The following is a 19,309-nucleotide window of genomic DNA, read 5'->3' on the forward strand; positions in this document are numbered from 1 at the left end:
CTGGTCATTTTAACAAATAACTAATATTCTGTAAATATCAGAGGCTTGCATAGGCTGGTGTGGATGAAAATCTGGATGGGACAACAGGAGTGCAGTCTATCTTCTCTTGAGGCCATTGGCTGGCAGCTGTCATATAAACATGCTGGTTGTCCTCTTCTAAGTTCTCATAGACTGACTCTGTGGTCAGCTTGGAGTGGGCAGTGCCTTGGCGCCGGGAAGGCAGCCCGTCTTCATCATAGTAGCGCTGAAACTGGAAGGGTCGGATCCGCCACTTGTAGAAGGCAAAGAGAGCCAGGGCCACCAGTGCTAAAAGTGCGATGCTGACGCCAATTCCCAAGGCTAAGTTGTGCTGAGCTGGAACTTGGGCTCCAGTGCGCCCTGTGGCACATTGCTGGGCTGTAGGGGCCGCACACTCCAGGAGGTTCTTGTTCTGGGGGATAATGCAAACCCTGTAATCGGTACCTGGTTGCAGATGGTGAAGTTCAATCTCAGTTAAACGTCCAATCACTCGCAGTATGTGCTGATCCACAGAAGACTTGTAGCGCAGTTCAAACTGGTCATGATCTCCAGAGAAAGACCAAGTAACCACCAGGGCAGTGTGGTCTTTTGTTCTTATGTGAATGCTACTAATATGGTCAGAGAGGCAAGGGTCATATTTCTCCAGTATGTAATGGTTCTCATCAGAGGTTGGTCTTGAAGTGGGATTATTTTGTGTAGTTGTCCCTGTGATAGAGAACATCCTACTGGTAACAAAAGTAGTGAAAACAGTGATCGGAAGGGTCGTAGCAGCTTGTGGCAAAAGTTGTTCACTGGGTAGAGTAGATATCACAGGCATGGCATTTGCAGAGGAGCTGGTGGTGGCTGAATTGGTTTGAAAAGGTGGACAAGTCAATTTCTGTAACTGGAGGGGAAAAGAAGACATGCGAGAAGTCATCTTCCAGTATTAACTATTATGCGTGTCACACTTGCTCTCACCTTTAGAATGTCTAAATGAAGGCTCTTCGTTTTATTACATGACAACTAAGTGTAACGTACAGAATGTTACAGCTTCCTAAGAAAGTTCTTATGACTTCAGAGCTGAATTTAGCATTGCCACTACTTCCTTTAGTGACCCATTTGGCTGCAGACAGAGAATGCTTAGTGTGGTTGGATGGCAACATTGCCTGTGATGTACACACTCATTTATTCTGCCCCCTTGTTGTCTGCCTCTAGCTAACAGGCGTTGCATATTCTTGAAGTATTATAAAAACCTACAAAACCTGTTTGCCAGAGACTAGTGGACACACCCCTAAAAGGCGTTCCTGTTTCATACCACCTTCAACTCTGGGGAAATTGTCTTGTGCCCCAGTTTTAGACTATCTCTAGGCTCTTTTCTGTCTGTTATACAGAGTACTGTAATTAAGGATCAGTGCCCTCAGGTGGCTAAAATTTTGTCCTTGAACTGTGATAATGTGCCTTGCTTGCTACCCTGGATGGTGAGGGACGCGGGCGGCACTGTGGGTTAAACCACAGAGCCTAGGGCTTGCCGATCAGAAGGTCAGTGGTTTGTATCCCCGCGACAGGGTGAGCTCCCGTTGCTCGGTCCCAGCTCCTGCCAACCTAGCAGATCGAAAGCACGTCAAAGTGCAAGTAGATAAATAGGTACCGCTCCAGCGGGAAGGTAAACGGCGTTTCCATGTGCTGCTCTGGTTTGCCAGAAGCGGCTTTGTCATGTTGGCCACATGACCTGGAAGCTGTACGCCGACTCCCTCGGCCAATAATGCGAGATGAGTGCCACAACCCCAGAGTCATCCGTGACTGGACCTAACGGTCAGGGGTCCCTTTACGTTTATGTTTCCTTTAATAAGATTATCATATCTTTAAACAACAGTTACAGTTCAGATTTTGCTTAGCTCCAGCTCCTATCATACCTGACAGTTTACCTTTACCTTTACCCTGGATGGCAGATGGAGAGGGTTGTCTGTTCCCACCCCTCTTTCTTTGGCAGTCCTATTTGCAAGGTGTTTCTGGGGTCTGTCAGTGTGATTCAGATTGTTCATTACCTCTACATTTGCCAATTGTTGTCCCTGAAGGGCTTCCGGGGAACTGCATTCCACTGGGCTGCGATCTTTTCTTGCGACTTGCTTCTGCCAGGTGCGAAGCCAGATTAAGTTGCAGTCGCAGCGCCACTTGTTCCCAGTCAGATACAAAGTCGAGAGATACTTCAGCGACGACAGAGGTGACAGCGACTCCAAACTATTGTTCCTGAGGCTCAAGACCTCGAGTCTGCGTAGCCGTTTGAACGTTGAGCTGGTAATGTTCTCCAGGCACAGGTTTTCTAAGAACAGCTGCCTCAGCGAGCCGAGCTTCCTCCCAAAGGAGAGAGATGTCAGCTCCTGGATTGGGTTGCCACTAAGATAAAGGCTGGAGAGAGTGGCAGAGGTGCGGACGGCAAGTGGCACACTTTTCAGCCTGTTCCAGTCGAGGTAGAGGATGCGCATGTTGCCCGGGAGAGCTCTGGCTGACAAGTTGGCAATAAGGTTAGCACTGAGGTGAAGTTTGCGTAGCTGCTGGAGACCACCAAGGGCCTCGTCTGAAAGTTCAGTCAACAGGTTATGACTCAAGTCTAGGAGACTCAGTCGCTTCAAAGAGGAGAATGCACCTAGGCAAAAGAGGGAGTGGAAGTAAGAGCTGTCTTGAGTTGAGAGCTAATAACTCCATCCCACTTCTGCCCTCCCCAGGGTGGTAATGATGTGCAGAGCACATCTGCTTTCCAGCACAGGTGAAAACTGCTTAAGCATCCAAGTGCTTAGGTCTAGGACAGGCATCCCCAAACTTCAGCCCTCCAGATGTTTGTGACTACAATTCCCATCTTCCCCAACCACTGGTCCTGTTAGCTAGGGATCATGGAAGTTGTAGGCCAAAACATCTGGAGGGCCACAGTTTGGGGATGCCTGGTCTAGGGTTCCTTCTCTTGGTGTGTGTTTATACTTGCTTGTGCTCGGATTAATGAATAAAGCTAATTGCTATATGGGAAGCCTGAGCATTGCTCAGTGTGTTTCACAGAACTTTTGAGAACCAGACATCACATGGTGCTGGCACAACAGAAAGACTAGCCTACTGTTTAGTCCCTTGCAGATCTGTGACGCGAGGCTGCGTATAACTATTTTAATTAATTAATAAAATGAATATTGCTGGTCAGTTTCTGCTTTTCATGGTGCACATTTGTGCCTGATGATATCTAGCTTGTTCCCAAGTCTCTCCCCCCTCCCACCTGACACCTTGGGATAATGCCAGATTAACGTGTCTTTCCTCATGAGCAGGTTGCAGTAGTTTGCTAATATTCTGGTTTACGAGGGGTGGGTGGGTGTGATCTCTAGTGGGTGTGTAACCTCTTGGTCCCTCCTGCAATACTGTGGCACTGAATGTGGTATTGTGCTCAGTGGTGTCATCAGGAAAGGACATTCATGGAAAAATCCAGGGCCCAACTCAGCAGAATGAGCAGCAAGAGCCCCAAATGCATTTTGAAGCAACAAACTACAGAAGGTAACCATTAAGGACAGAGTTCAAAGTTACAGGACTACATCCTTGTTTGTGTTAGAATTTAATTTTATAAAATTTGCAGAGAATGTCAAGACCTCTCTCCCTTCTTCCAAACCAAGAGGAAAACAATACTCTTTTCTGCCATAAGGAATACAAAAGGCAACAGGAAGGGCACCAGAATAGGCTAATCTGGCCTATTGCACATAAAAAATGAGCAATTCATTATCAGTACGTAGCAGTAATACCATGGGCCTACTTTATTGCTGTTGAAAGGAGGTGTTCGCCCCAACTGAATAAATCCATATTGAACTTAAGCTGAAATAATTCATAGAGGGCTTGAACTAGCCAATTTCAGTTAAGTTACTCCACATCAGCTTTGTGCTCAGCTTCTAAATTGGTCAGCTGCCCCACTCATTTGTAAGGTAAAGGTAAAGGAACCCCTGACCATTAGGTCTAGTCGTGACAGACTCTGGGGTTGTGGCGCTCATCTCGCTTTACTGGCCGAGGGAGCCGGCATACACTTCCAGGTCATGTGGACAGCATGACTAAGCCGCTTCTGGCAAACCAGAGCAGCACACGGAAACGCTGTTTACCTTCCTGCCGGAGTGGTACCTATTTATCTACTTGCCATTTGGCGTGCTTTCGAACTGCTAGGTTGGCAGGAGCATGGACCGAGGAATGGGAGCTCACCCCGTCATGGGGATTTGAACCGCCGACCTGGTCTGCAAGCCCTGGGCTCTGTGCTTTAACCCACAGCGCCACCCACGTCCCACTCATTTGTACTTCATCCCAAATGCATCCTTTCCCCACAGTTCATACCCTAAAACTGTTGGGAATGAAAGTGGGAGGGATAATCACTATTATACCTTAGCAATGAGGGGGGAAACACCCATATATAAATACCTGGTGAAAGGTAAGCAATCCGATTGTGCTCCAGGTGCAGAAAGACTAGATTGGTCAGGTTTTCAAATGCCCCTTCTGGGATCTCTTCGAGGAGATTGTTGTCCAAGTGGAGGTGGTATAAATTCTTCACACCGAGAAAGGTTCCCGCTTCAATCCGGCGCACTTGGTTGCTCCCAAGGAAAAGCGTGGTGAGCTCGGGCAAATCTGGGAAAGAGGCTGCCAGCAGGCTGTCCAGCTGATTGAACTGCAGATCAAGCTCCACTGTGGCTTGTGGGATGCCAGTGGGCAGAGAGGAGAGGCTGGCATTGGAACACCGAATAAACCCGTCTGTGAAAGAGCAGCTGCAACCGATGGGGCATTGGGAACGGTCCAGGACCTCTGGGCTGGCAATGATCCACAGTACTGACAGAGTAAAGGCCACACACCAATGCTGAGCCATAATGCTATAATTTAAAGCAGACTGAAATAATTAAATACACTTCAGAAACCTGCAGGTAGTCTGTGAAGCATCTCTGCTCTTCTCAGCCAGAGCCTTTTCTGATCAGTTGCCTAATGAAGATGTGTCAGAATTATACATGCATCCCACCACATCTCCCCAGCTCAAAAGCTTACATTGCTGGGCACTAAGGGACTTTGGCAAAGATGTGTGAAGTCACCTTAATGCTGTTCAGTCTTCATACCTGAGGTTAAAAAAGGCTTCCATGTGCTTTTGTGGCCTGTGTCTGAACCCTAGACTAGGGGTGGTCAATGTGGTGCTCTCCAGATTGTGTGGGGGATTTATTTATTTTAATTTTTTGCAGGGGCGGAGCAGACTACAGCTCACATCATCCCTGATCATTGACCATGCTGGTGTTGGAGATTCATTCCCATGTGCAGTCATGGGCTTGTTGTCTATCACATTATGGTATATGTTTACATTCCACAGGAATGGGAAGTGAGGTAGACAGGATGTTTGTCTTACTGTGTTCCTGAAGTCGGACTATTATCCTTTGTTCTCTCTCTTTGCTGTCTGATGCTAGAGAGAGAGAGGGAGCCATGTTGCAGTGCTCAGAGTGTGTTTATATGTAAATAAAGTAGATTAGCCAAATGCTGTGCTACTGAGTTCTGTTACGCAACTGCACAAACCACTGTGGAACCGTGAAGTGTGCTGATGTCAGTTGGCATCACTCGCTGTGATGTTCGGGCTGCAGAAAGCTTGTGAAGCTCCTGAACGATCTACCATGAGGGAGAGTACATGGCAGCCGGGCATGTGTCTCTGCCAAGGTTCTACTTGAGAGTAGGACATCCTGACAGCTGGCAGGGCCTGGTGGAAGTTGTAATACAAGAACTTATGGAGAGCACCATGTTAACTTCACCACCCAGAAAAGCTCTTATAGTAGAACAAGAAGATTTCTCTGCAGTTGACACTGCCACTTGAATAGGCCTTCAGGCGGACTCTGAGACTGATCATCACACTTTCCCCCAGTTGCTCTCTAGCCATTATCCTTGCTGTCTCTTTGCTGGCAATCCCTTGTAGAACCAGCAAGCTTTTCAAGGCAAGGGAGAGCAAGAGTCACTTGGCCTTCTGTGGCCCTCCCCTACCCCATTAGCACTAACTGACATACTCTCCAATTCCCTCTTACCACAGTCCTAGGTCTTCTTGGCTTAATTCTGTCCAGTGTCCAGTCAGTTAAAAACAACAACCCAGCAACAGCAGGGACATCTGAATTAAGGGGGAAAGTGTGGGCTGCTATTTTGATGCGATGTGTGGGTGTTGCAGAACACTTCAATGCATGTGCAGGACAGAATCTTCTAGGAAGTAGATGTGTCCATAGTCCAAACCACATGCAGGGCACAAGCAGCAGAGGCAGATTTGGGGCTTCCAAATTTCAGCAGTGCCCTGTGCGACACCTAAATCCACACAGCTCCCCGCCTCTGTTCTACATCATCGTTGTGGCACCCTCTCAGCTGGGAACCTAGTACAGGCAAACCAGCCGTGCTCCCTTAGATCTACCTGTGGCACGAGGTTGGAGAAGGCTCCAACCTTCTTCTTTTAAAGACTAATAAATGCATAATGCATTTATTAGTCTTTGAAGGCTGCAAAATACTCTTACTGTTCTTAAAACAACTTACCAGTAGTAGCACAGCTACCCCTCTAGAAAGTAGATAACTGGCGTCTCTGGAAGCAAACAGTAAGGGTGTTGGGGCTTCCTCCTTTTGTTTCAGCCAGGGGTATAATTTACAGCTAAAAATATACTGATTCAGCAATCTGGAAAGCAGGAAACACTGACATAAGTCCCCTTTGCCCTTGATTTCCCTCCCTCTGGTGGTATTTGAAAAGAGTCTGCTTTTAAATTATCTCTGATGAGTGTTGCGACAATCTGAGCATAAACTCCTACATGGGCATGAGATGAATGGGCTCTGTGACTTCAGTCCATGTGGCCAAGAAACACAGGAAGTTGTGAGACTGGGTTTGTTTTTTGCCCTGGAAAATAGATTTATTTGAGAGAGCGGAGTAGAAACTTGCTCTAGCTTATAAATTAAAATGGTGATTCTTGGGATGTTACATCCTGCATCAGATAAGTGGTTCTTACTCATTTTTAAAATACCTATGTCTATGCTAGCTTTCAGGGCAAAGCCTTCCAAAGGCAGCCAATATGCATAAATAAAACACAACTGAAACATACCGTTCCACTCAAATAAAATCATATGCAAATTGTGATTTTATGGATGTGAGTAAAATATAAATCCACACATGGAAAAGCTATAGGGAGAAGAACCAGGAAAGTCCCCAGGCATGCTCTTTGAGGTATAACTTGCCCAGGATTCTCCTGTCCTAACATGTTATATTTGCTATCTGACTCTACAATACATTAAACAGCCATATCCCCTGTCTATATAATGAGAACAGCAGTGATGCCCATTAGGTGGTTTTATATGGATCTGCACATTTTCTATAAGAGAACTTGTGTCCTTGTGAGGTTGCTGAGCTATCAAACCTAGTTGGAGTCCAACTGCAGGTTGAGAGCCACAGGTTCACCCTATTGGGTTAAAGGGCTTTTCAGTGATGGAAAAGTAAATAGCTTTTAACTCTCTGTACCACGTTAGCACTAACGTTGTTCAAGAACCAGCAGGCAGTACCTAATTTTCACTTAATTAATGTTCATCCATACTAGTTAAGCTCTCAAAACCAGGGTAGGGATTTCTGCAGATGAAACTCACATCAGTGGTGGTTCTGGTCTTGAAATCCTCAATGCATTTACTAGCGAGTAACCTCACACTGACTTGCTTTCAAGTTACTGTGCACAGGGCTGCACTGTTAGGAATCAGTGGAGGTTGGTCTATGGTGGCAAATGGGTCACTGCCCCACCAACCTTAGTCCGCCCTCAACCAGCTCCTGCCTGACAGCCTTTTTTCTTACACCCAGACCAGAAGGAGGAAGTTTCCTCTTCCTCCTCCTCAGTCTCAGTGTGGCCTCTTGCAGAATTCAACAGGCAGGAGGATGGGGGCAAAATGAGAATTAGTTGGTTCTACCAAGTGTTAACCTTTATGCCTTCCACCCTATCAGTTCCAATGGGCAACAGACAGCACTATTAGGAATACTAGGAAGACTTTCAGTCCCGCAAGCATTTGAATTAACAAAAATGGTGAATTTCGATTAATTGTAGCAAAGTGATAAGCAGCTTATGCTTTTACATAGTTCTAGATTTGTATTCAGTCATTGGAAGGGGGTAGCAACCGTTTTTCAGAGTAATTCCATTGTTCATATGTTTCATAATATATTTTAAGTGAGATTAGAAACCCGTAAAAGAAATTATGATGAGTGTGTCCTGTCATTAAAGACATAAAAATAACATAAATACAAAAACAGCCCAGTATGAATGGAGAGCTGGGTCATTTTTCATTAGTGATGTAATGAACATTAATCAATACATGCCAATGACATTTGCGCAACCACAGTACACAACAGTACACATATCCTTTGGACAGATGGTCCTTGTGCGCACACCATCATCAAATGTCAACCTGAAAATAATTCAAATACAGCATCATGCACTTTCTGGGAGTAAAACTCACTACTGTTATTTCTTTCCTACCCACCCTTCAGTGCGGGTTACAACACTAATACTGTGGTCTCAATTGCTGGAAAATGCAAGGCAAGTATGCTAATGTAAAGACCGGAGATCCTTCAAAGTAAAAACATTCTATTCACTTCATCATACAATCAGTCTCTCTCATTCATCAGCGGATGTTTGTACCTATTTGGAACATACATATTGGTTTCACAATTAAATCTGGATACTTCTTCCCATCTTTGCTATGCTACATAGCCTTCAACAATCTTCACTGCCACTAGCCTGCAAAACACCCCAAAACCCACTTGCATTTTAACCTCTATGGTAAAAACAAACAAACCCTTTGCTAAAACAAAAACAAATATCTCTTTAGGGGCACGAACTTGATTCAGGCTTTTATCATTCTCATGTGCTGCTCCCTGTTGTGTGGCTCCTGCATCCTCATCAATTTGAGCCATGAATCTCCCTTACCTGCTGCGTTGCTTCTTGTTACGCTGTCTTGGAGCTGCTTTTGGAGTGTACAGCCATGTAGCTGGCTTCTCTCGCTGCTCTTTCATGCGCTTCCCTTCAACCACAAAGTCTGATACAGGAAACTGGGTTGGACAAGTTTTTTCCTTCTATTGTTTCTAGTGAAAATGGTTCTGCAGCCCCCTACCCTATTAAAAAGTGACCCAGTGCACCAGATACTGCCTTAAAACACCAGTAGATAAGGCAGTAAAAAGGAAGTTGCGGACTGGAATAAATATTTCTTTATTTCAATTTATGAAAAAGGCAAATGTTTATGAAATAGGATTCCAACATTTTACATGTGTTACATCAGAATGAAAAAAATAAATTGAAATACTTCTTATTGTTTGTTAATTAAAAAAAGGGGGGAAACAGGGGTTCTAGTAATGCTGTGCATTACTTGCATCACAAAATGCTATGTCTGCATGTTATTCCATGACCCAAACTATGTACACCACAAGTATAGCTAATATTGATCATTGATTCTACCGCCAATATTACACTCACTTCCCACACCAATATTAATTTAAATTCATGTACAGTATTACATAAACACCTGTACCAAACATTATTACCAGAACTGGGTATTAGGGTATTATAAACAATATTGAGATGTGGTGAAAGATGCAAAGGAAAAAACTGGGAGAAAGATTCAAGAACACCTTTACAGGGCGATTCTATGTTAGTCTACTCAGAAGGAAGTCCTATTGAGTTCCATGAGACTTACCATACACCCAGATACATGCCTGCAACCAGTTATTATAGTCATATGTTTATTTAAGTATATGCTATTAAACATGAATGTTCAGATTTTGGGAATAATCTACTAACTGTTTGCTTTGTGCTTTTGTTTTTAAATTATTTTCCCCACTATTGATCACGTGCAAGGCAAACATACTATTACCATAACAAACATCAACTCTAACAAACACTGGAGTACCATGACGTGTTGCACATTGTGCCATCTTGGGATTCACATATCTTGAACCGCCTTGACCAGGGACTATATCCATAATAACAGAAGCAAGACAAATGTGCTACAACACTGAGAATAATTAACTTGCTCAGGAAATTTAAGAACATAAATGTGAGGGTTGCTGGGTGATTTTTATTAATAAATACCTGGTCATGCAACAACAACCACTTTCTTGTTTAAGAGATATACTATTTATTTTTAGATTTTAGAGTAGGGTCAAATATGTTAACCTGGAGATGAGAAGTACTGTAACATAATTCATATTACAGGTAGCTCATTTCACACGCTAGCAAGGTTATGCTCAAAATTCTACAAGGCAGGCTTAGGCAGTATGTGGACCGAGAACTCCCAGAAGTGCAAGCTGGATTTTGAAGGGGCAGAGGAACCAGAGACCAAATAGCAAACATGCGCTGGATTATGGAGAAAGCTAGAGAGTTCCAGAAAAACGTCTACTTCTGCTTCATTGACTATGCAAAAGCCTTTGATTGTGTCGACCACAGCAAACTATGGCAAGTTCTTAAAGAAATGGGAGTGCCTGAACACCTCATCTGTCTCCTGAGAAACCTCTATGTGGGACAAGAAGCTACAGTTAGAACTGGATATGGAACAACTGATTGGTTCAAAATTGGGAAAGGAGTATGACAAGGTTGTATATTGTCTCCCTGCTTATTTAACTTATATGCAGAATTCATCATGCGAAAGGCTGGACTAGATGAATCCCAAGCCGGAATTAAGTTTGCCGGAAGAAATATCAACAACCTCAGGTATGCAGATGACACAACCTTGATGGCAGAAAGTGAGGAATTAAAGAACCTTTTAATGAGGGTGAAAGAGAGCACAAAATATGGTCTAAAGCTCAACATCAAAAAAACCAAGATCATGGCCACTGGTCCCATCACCTCCTGGCAAGTAGAAGGGGAAGAAATGGAGGCAGTGATAGATTTTACTTTCTTGGGCTCCTTGATCACTGCAGATGGTGACAGCAGTCACGAAATTAAAAGATGCCTGCTTCTTGGGAGAAAAGCAATGACAAACCTAGACAACATCTTAAAAAGCAGAGACATCACCTTGCCTACAAAGTAGTTAAAGCTATGATTTTCCCAGTAGTAATGTATGGAAGTGAGAGCTGGACCATAAAGAAGGCTGATCGCCGAAGAATTGATGCTTTTGAATTATGGTGCTGGAGGAGACTCTTGAGAGTCCCATGGACTGCAAGAAGATCAAGCCTATCCATTCTGAAGGAAATCAGCCCCGAGCGCTCACTGGAAGGACAGATCGTGAAACTGAGGCTCCAATACTTTGGCCACCTCATGAGAAGAGAAGACTCCCTGGAAAAGACCCTGATGTTGGGAAAGATTGAGGGCACTAGGAGAAGGGGGCGACAGAGGACGAGATGGTTGGACAGTGTTCTCGAAGCTACGAACATGAGTTTGACCAAATTGCGGGAGGCAGTGGAAGACAGGAGTGCCTGGCGTGCTCTGGTCCATGGGGTCACGAAGAGTCGGACACGACTAAACAACAACAACAAAGCCGTGTTGGTCTGAGTTGAAGCAAAATTAAAAAATTCCTTCAGTAGCACCTTAAAGACCAACTAAGTTTTTATTTTGGTATGAGCTTTCGTGTGCATGCACACTTCGTCAGATCTGACGTCAGATGAATCAGATCTGATCAGATCTGACGAAGTGTGCATGCACACGAAAGCTCATACCAAAATAAAAACTTAGTTGGTCTTTAAGGTGCTACTGAAGGAATTTTTTTATTTTGCTTCGACTCAGACCAACACGGCTACCTACCTGTATGTTTTAGGTGTTATGTATTAGGGTATATAGTTTTCCCTCAGGTCCTCCAGTCCCTGACAGTTGTTTTAGGAGGGAACTTTAGGAGGGAACTTTGAATTATGTTTGATACATTGTTTGAGCCAGCCTCTATAAAAGCAGGCCAGCTCAGCAATGCAGTTCAGTTCTGGCTTCCGAATAAAGAGCTTCTTGAAGAACTGCTGTATTGTCTACCCACTATTTAATATTAGGAGTTATCTAAAAAGCAGTAAAGAAACCCCAAAACTACTTCTAACAGCCCTTCTCCAAGTGGTACACCAACAGAAACACATCTCGCTTCTAACCCCCCACTTTCCTATGAAATAGAAAAACCTCAAATCTCTCAGTCGTCTTACAGCCTCAACAACACTTAACATGAAATTACAGGGACAACATCAACCACTCAACACACAAAAAAGCTCATTCTGTTTTTTTAAACCACATAAGACAGCTCTGCCGAAACAGAGCCTCAAAAAATTAGTTGTAAACTCATAAATGTTCCTCTCCACGGAAATCTTTAGTAAAAGGCGAAAGATTTATACGATCTGAAGAGAAACCAGAGTATACTGAAAACCCTTCGGGCGCCTCTACCAGGGACCCGCCAACAGCCTCGCAGGTGATGGCGAATACCTAACTGACCTGTCAAAAGCAATCCCTTGAGTAAACACTAGATTTCCAAGTTGACAAGACCAGTTTCATAATCGGGTTCGAAACTAAAACATTAATAAAAGTATTTTAAATGTATCATCTATGGCCTTCCGCGCAATGTATGATGGGATATGCAAATTAAGCAACGCCGCCTTCGCCTCCGAGCCGAATCCACCGCAACTCCTCCCGGCTCTGCTTTCACGTGACGTCTGCATTTGTCGCGAAGCCTGCCGGATAACGACCACCACTGCGCATGCTCAGACCTCCAGTGATAGTTTGCAGAAATGGGGCGGGGAGGCGGGCTTAAATGAGGTCATTTGTTCAAGGAAAAATTTCCTCCGCTTCTGCTTGAACGCCGATTTGTGCGTGCGTGCAGGAGCAGATTTATACAGTATATATTCATATCAGCTCCGTTCACTGTAAATATGCATTTGATGCACGAAAAAAAATACTATTTGCGAGAGAAGGCGCTTAAGCACAAACCCGCTGCAAGTCTCATGCTATTAGAAGCAAGTGATGTGCAGCGCGATCCTGCACATCTTTACTCGGAATTAAGATCCAGTGTGTTCAGTGAGGTGTGTTGGTAAATGCGCATAATAGGGCCACAACCTTAAAGCTGAGAGTCGGGGTGTGCCGGTCACCTCTGCTGGCTTTTCTTTTAAGCATGGGGCTTAGTGTGGAAAAGCTCTTTTTGCTACCCTGAACATAGAGACCGCTTCCAGGTGACCTCTCTACTGAGCATTCCTCCTGATTTGTTACAGGACACTGCCTCAAGTAAACAGTATCGCCCACTCCCCAGTGCATATTGTCCCTGTCCCCGTTTTTCCTTATCACAATAAGTCTGATCGGGCAAGGGAGACGAATCAACTTTCCTTGCACAACTTAAATTTGCCGTCAAAACAAGACTGAATCCCACCCACAAATGGCAGTCTGGAATCATCCAGAGTGGTAGGGTGCTTCCAAGTAGGTGTATATTGTGGAATGAATGCACCTAGTGTATACACATTATTGCAACACGTACCCAACGTTGGCATGCTAGCCTGTTTTTTTTTTTTTTTTTAGTGTACTTCCATATTGAGCATTTAGCCTCATTTGTTTTCACAGCCTGGGAACCTTGGTTGTGTATTGAGTGTTCATTCTAATTTGTAAAGGGGCAAGTTATATCACATTGCATCAAACCAGGCTTATCTCATCATTTTCAGTGCATTTGCTTACCACAAAAGTCTGATTTTTGTGGGAAAAGTAGGTTTGTTGCAGAGTGCCAAATCATTTTAAACTGTGCCATCTGAATTTTGCTGGTATCTATTTGACTCAATTTTATGGGTGAGATTCAATCTGGAAGTGCCCTTAATCTTGATTTACCCTTTTTTGGGGAAATATGATAAACGAAAAACTGTTGTCAATAACCCATTTGCAATGCCTAAATGACCCCCTCCCCATTTACAACACAAGACTACCGGGAAGCACGCTGATGCTAAGAAATTCTATTTTTTATATTTACTATAAAGTAGTTGAGAAAGACTGTATAACAGAAAAGAGTCACAAACTGAACCAAACACTCAAGACTACAGGAGAACAGCCAAGGATTACATTATAAATGAGGAAGTTCTGATTTGTTTATTCACAATGGTTCTATTTAACTATTAATTTCCTGGGTTTCCTCCACAAATTGTAAATCTGGGTTCAGAGAGCGAGAAATGTGGGCTACCAATGACACGTGAGCACTGCAAAAAATAAAACAAAAAACACCTCACAATAAACACTCATTTGGAAGCACCCTGAGTGGGAGAAGAGATGGAATATAAATGTGAGTAAATAAATAAAACACATGTATGGTCTGAAGCTCAACATCAAAAAAACCAAGATCATGGCCACTGGTCCCATCACCTCCTGGCAAATAGAAGGGGAAGAAATGGAGGTAGTGAGAGATTTTACTTTCTTGGGCTCATTGATCACTGCAGATGGTGACAGCAGTCACGAAATTAAAAGACGCCTGCTTCTTGGGAGAAAAGCAATGACAAACCTAGACAGCATCTTAAAAAGCAGAGACATCACCTTGCCTACAAAGGTCCGTATAGTTAAAGCTATGGTTTTCCCAGTAGTGATGTATGGAAGTGAGAGCTGGACCATAAAGAAGGCTGATCGCCGAAGAATTGATGCTTTTGAATTATGGTGCTGGAGGAGACTCTTGAGAGTCCCATGGACTGCAAGAAGATCAAACCTATCCATTCTTCAGGAAATCAGCCCTGAGTGCTCACTGGAAGGACAGATCGTGAAGCTGAGGCTCCAATACTTTGGCCACCTCATGAGAAGAGAAGAATCCTTGGAAAAGACCCTGATGTTGGGAAAGATTGAGGGCACAAGGAGAAGGGACGACAGAGGATGAGATGGTTGGACAGTGTTCTCGAAGCTACGGACATGAGTTTGACCAAACTGCGGGAGGCAGTGCAAGACAGGAGTGCCTGGCGTGCTATGGTCCATGGGGTCACGAAGAGTCGGACACGACTAAACGACTAAACAACAACATGTATGTTTCATAAACACAATGCTTTTACTATGCTTTTAATACTCTAAATCCTATGTAAACCATGGAAGATTTGTTCTAACTTCCACTGTGATTGTGACAACAGTATCCAGAAGGCAGTGTGTGCCAATGGCATTTGCCCCTGCAGATTCACTAAAGAAATCATGAAGCACCCTTATGCTGGTAAACCTATTTTTTATATTTACTATAACATAGCTGACAAACAAAGTCTGTAATAGAAAAGTGTCACGAACTGAGCTAAACTAAATAAACACTACATCTCTCTTGACAGCCTGTTCTGGCTGAAGAACAAAATAACAATTCTCTAATAAAATAAATGCATTCGATCCAGGCCCATGTTTTTAGCCCTGCATGGAAAGAAATAAGTATACAATTCAACTAATTAGTATTTGAAGCTGTTTTAATTATCATGTTTAGAAAATGTCAGTCAAATGTAGTTGCAACTAACTTTTGCTGGACTGGGCCCTTGAAATCTGGAGTGTCCACTGGCAAATTCTTAAGGTCAAACAAATAAACTAAAATCTGGCTGGTTTTTTTAAAAATATATTTTATATAGTTTTCAACACTACAACAACAACAACATATAATATCATGTTACCTAAAAGTTGAGCAACTAAAATTTGGTTTTTGACACATTGTGGTCCAGGAACATGTTGGAAGTGAGTCCCAGATAGAAATTTGAGATGGCTATAATAAACCCTGGAATCCAACAGGTTTTTCCTTTGTTTTAAATTGCATTTAATGTACTGGAGTAAATCATTCAAATCAATAAGGGTATTTGGAAATTTAACTTGCTCTGTGTGTGTGTATGCGTGCACAGACTGAGAACTGCTTGCAGAGCAAGGACTTCTCTGCCTTCATAAATGAGAGGTTTTGTAATGCAGGTTGGCCTATTTGACAGCTTGAAGGGGGGAAGCGGCACCCTGCAACTCTGCTCCATGAGCTTCCTTGTTTCCTTCTGTGGAAGGGCTGCAGCTTGCCCAAGTCTAAAGGTATTACAAAGAGTCCAGTGTTAATGCAAGGATGAACAGCTCTTGATGTGTGTTTCCATTACCAGCCACTGCAATGGCAGGCAGAAAAAAAGAGGACTGATTAGTTTGTATGAGAATCCTGGATGGTTTTCACTCCCTCTGAAGGTACGTAGCTTACGGGTAATTCCAGATTCGTTTCTGTCATCTAAGGCTCAAGTGGCCTTGATGGTGCAGACTGGCTTCCATTGGCTTTGACTGGTGGCCCAGCTGTGCTCATATCTAGACAAGGACAGTCTTAACTTCTGTTGTCTATGACCGGGCTGTAGGCTGGATGACTGCAGTGCATTATATGTTGGACTTTCAGGTATTTATAGCCTCTCTTAGAGGGTTAGGATCTGTAAGACCTGTCTTTTATCTGTATAGGTGTGTTTTTTTGTTGTTGTATTGGTTGTGCTTATTTTAATTGGCTTTAATGTAAGTCACTTTGGGTCACTTTTGTGATGATGATGATGAAAGAGAGAGAGAGAGAGAGAGAGAGAGAGAGAGAGAGAGAGAGAGAGAGAGAGAGAGAATGATTTCAACCCTATTATGGCAAATAAACCAACATTCTCCCTTCAGTCCTGCAACCCTCCATAAAGACAGTTTCCCAAACTTTGTGGAAAATTATAGCTTTCCAGTGCACCATAAGCAGCGAAGGAAATTATACTGGTATCTGAAGAAGTGTGCATGCACACGAAAGCTCATACCAAAATAAAAACTTAGTTGGTCTTTAAGGTGCTACTGAAGGAATTTTTTTATTTTACTTCGATCCAGACCAACACGGCTACCTACCTGTAACCTATACTGTACACAGAAAACAAATTACCTCATGTACACGGAGTTACTTGAATAGTTTGAAATAAATGAAGGGACTGTTATATCCAAATCTACCTTATGAGCGGTAAAGCAAAGCCTTCATTAGGCAGATAAATATTGCCAGTGCAACCCCCTCAAAAGAGGGTGCAATGTGACTGGCCAAGCCTGTGTTATGCTCTGTGCCTCCCACTGCTTTCCACAATGCTATCTGACTGTTTTCCCTGGCCTGTGTGGAAGATGAGCTGAACAAAATGTATACCTTTAGTTCTGAATTTGCTCTTGCCTGGGCATCTGGGTATAAATCTCTGGTGGACTTCTGGTCTACTGTTACTCTGTTGAAAGCTGCAAGTACTTTGGAAATTCACTTTCCACACTATCAGCTACATTGTGCTTTTTCCGTGAGCACCACCCAAAAACAGATGCCACTTCACTCCTTTCCTGCTCATCAGATAACTTATCTGCTGACAAGTCCATTCTCATTCCCACCAGACTGCTGTGGTGAGCAGAGAGGTTTTAAACCCAACAAGAGGTTTACCTTGTGTTTTGTTTTCGTTGCCAAACTTGATGGGGTCTTAGGGGTCCAGAAAAATTTGCTAGGAGGGACAGATCAGGCTCTCAGACTGAGGGTTAGCCATCTCTGATTTAGAGTATGCCCTGAGATTATGTAGAGTAAATGCACTGAAACACTCTCCTAAATGAGTGCCATTGCATATATGACACAATTCCTACATGGAATACTTTTGCATGTAATAATTACTGTAACTACAAAGTGCCCTGCAACATGTGTGGGACGTGAATTAATTACAACAACAATGGATGATGACTTTACACACAGGTCTTACCCAGTGTGCTCAAGAGGGATACCTATAAAGGTAAAGGGACCCCTGACCGTTAGGTCCAGTTGCGGACAACTCTGGGGTTGCGGCGCTCATCTCACTTTACTGGCTGAGGGAGCTGGCATACAGCTTCCTGGTCATGTGGCCAGCATGACTAAGCCGCTTCTGGTGAACCAGAGCAGCACACGGAAATGCCGTTTACCTTCCTCCTCTCTTCTTGTGGAAGGGGTACCCTGTTGCAACAACTTTAATAAAGATCAGGCTTACTAGCTGCTATGCTTCTCAATATTCTCTGGTTGGCCTCTCTTATTTTCTCCTACTGATGGAGAACCTACAAAGGACTCTGTAAGGGCTCTTGTGTACCCCATAAGGGAAACACAGCAGTTTTTTTTAACAACACCCTTTTGCTGCCAAATAATAGGAAGCTTTCTGGCTAAAGGAATAGGGACAATTAATTCCTAAGTGGGTATTTCTCCACAACATGACTGTACGAATTAGTTGTACAGTTTAAGTTGTAAAATCTGTTCCTCAGTCTAATAACTTAGACTTTCCGAGCACAATGCAAAGTGTTTGTGCTGACCTTTAAAGCCCTAAACGGCCTCGGTCTTGTATACCTGAAGGAGCGTCTCCACCCCCATCGTTCAGCCCGGACACTGAGATCCAGCGCCAAGGGCCTTCTGGCGGTTCCCTCACTGTGAGATGCAAAGCTACAGGGAACCAGGCAGAGGGCCTTCTCGGTAGTGGCACCCGCCCTGTGGAAAGCCCTCCTATCAGAGGTCAGAGAGATAAACAACTACCTGACATCATTTAGAAAATACCTAAAGGCAGCCCTGTTTAGGGAAGTTTTTAATTTGTGATATTTAATGTATTTTAATGTGTGTTGGAAGCCGCCCAGAATGACGGGGGGGGGGGAGACCCGGCCAGATGGGCGGGGTATAAATAATAAATTAATAATAATAATAAATTTATTATTATTATTATTATTATTATTAACTTAGAAGCAGATGTTTTAAGTCAGCAATGTGCAATGGGGTGGGTGATGTATTTTTAGTCTTTAAGTATTTCAGCATTTGATGAATAATTTGGGGTGCTTAGAGGTACCTTTGTGTCCAGCCAGCTGCACTGCAGACAGAGACAGACAGACAAACAGGTCATAGTAAACATGTGACTCAGGAAATGGAGATATTGAGAACCAATACCACCAAGGACATGAGATTCAAGCTGAGCACACATTTCAGAGAATCGGGGGGGGGGGGGATGTTAGCCTGACCTCAGCTACTTTGACCTCTTTGAAGTAAAAGAAGGGTATAAATATTACAGCCGGGTTTGTATCAGGCTGCCTGAAGGCACAGAAGGAACAAAGAGAGAGATGGATTAGAAGACAAGGCTTCTTAGACTTGGCATATCTATGGCCCTCTCTGTGTTGCTGGACTCCAGTTGCCATCGGCCCTAGCCAGCAAGGCTAGTGGTGAGGGATAATGGGAGTTAGATACCAAGGACATCTGAATCATACTGTGCCCCTCTGACAGGGATGGCTGTGGAATCAGCCAGGTTTTTGAATTGTCCATAAAAAATGCCACACTTAAAACAGTATCATACACCTTTGTAAACTCCACTTTCATTGTAATTAGTCGCTTAATGTACAAGAGCTTATTTCTCTCAAAAAATATATGCAAT

At 43.6% G+C, this 19,309-nt stretch overlaps 1 protein-coding gene and 1 non-coding gene across 3 annotated transcripts; both read right to left on the reverse strand.

The window, feature by feature from the left end:
• Positions 1-37: 37 nt before the first annotated feature.
• Positions 38-9,171, reverse strand: LOC118091327 (chondroadherin-like protein). 2 transcript variants are annotated; one of them, XM_060279795.1, is made up of 4 exons: positions 8,952-9,171; positions 4,426-4,868; positions 2,043-2,641; positions 38-901 (listed from the first exon to the last, which is right to left on the reverse strand). In XM_060279795.1, the coding sequence occupies exons 1-4, from the start codon at positions 9,035-9,037 to the stop codon at positions 38-40; spliced, it is 1,992 nt and encodes a 663-aa protein (XP_060135778.1). In that variant the 5' UTR covers positions 9,038-9,171. The 2 variants fall into 2 exon arrangements, with proteins under 2 accessions (XP_060135778.1, XP_034984087.2); XM_035128196.2 differs by lacking the exon at positions 8,952-9,171 and adding an exon at positions 6,538-7,507.
• A 3,055-nt stretch (positions 9,172-12,226) lies between these two features.
• Positions 12,227-12,342, reverse strand: LOC118091600 (U5 spliceosomal RNA). The gene has a single exon (XR_004693407.1). It is a non-coding gene; the product is annotated as a U5 spliceosomal RNA (small nuclear RNA).
• Positions 12,343-19,309: the final 6,967 nt, after the last annotated feature.

Source organism: Zootoca vivipara, chromosome 10 (assembly GCF_963506605.1).
Source record: "Zootoca vivipara chromosome 10, rZooViv1.1, whole genome shotgun sequence".
NCBI classification, from domain to species: Eukaryota; Metazoa; Chordata; class Lepidosauria; order Squamata; family Lacertidae; genus Zootoca; species Zootoca vivipara.

Excerpts from the sequence above, each read along its gene's own strand:
- LOC118091327 (XM_060279795.1), bottom strand. The coding sequence starts at position 9,037 with ATGAAAGAGCAGCGAGAGAAGCCAGCTACATGGCTGTACACTCCAAAA. Across the intron at positions 4,869-8,951 it reads AACAAGAAGCAACGCAGCAG|CATTATGGCTCAGCATTGGT; the intron begins GTAAGGGAGATT and ends TTTAAATTATAG. Across the intron at positions 902-2,042 it reads AACAATTGGCAAATGTAGAG|TTACAGAAATTGACTTGTCC; the intron begins GTAATGAACAAT and ends TTTCCCCTCCAG.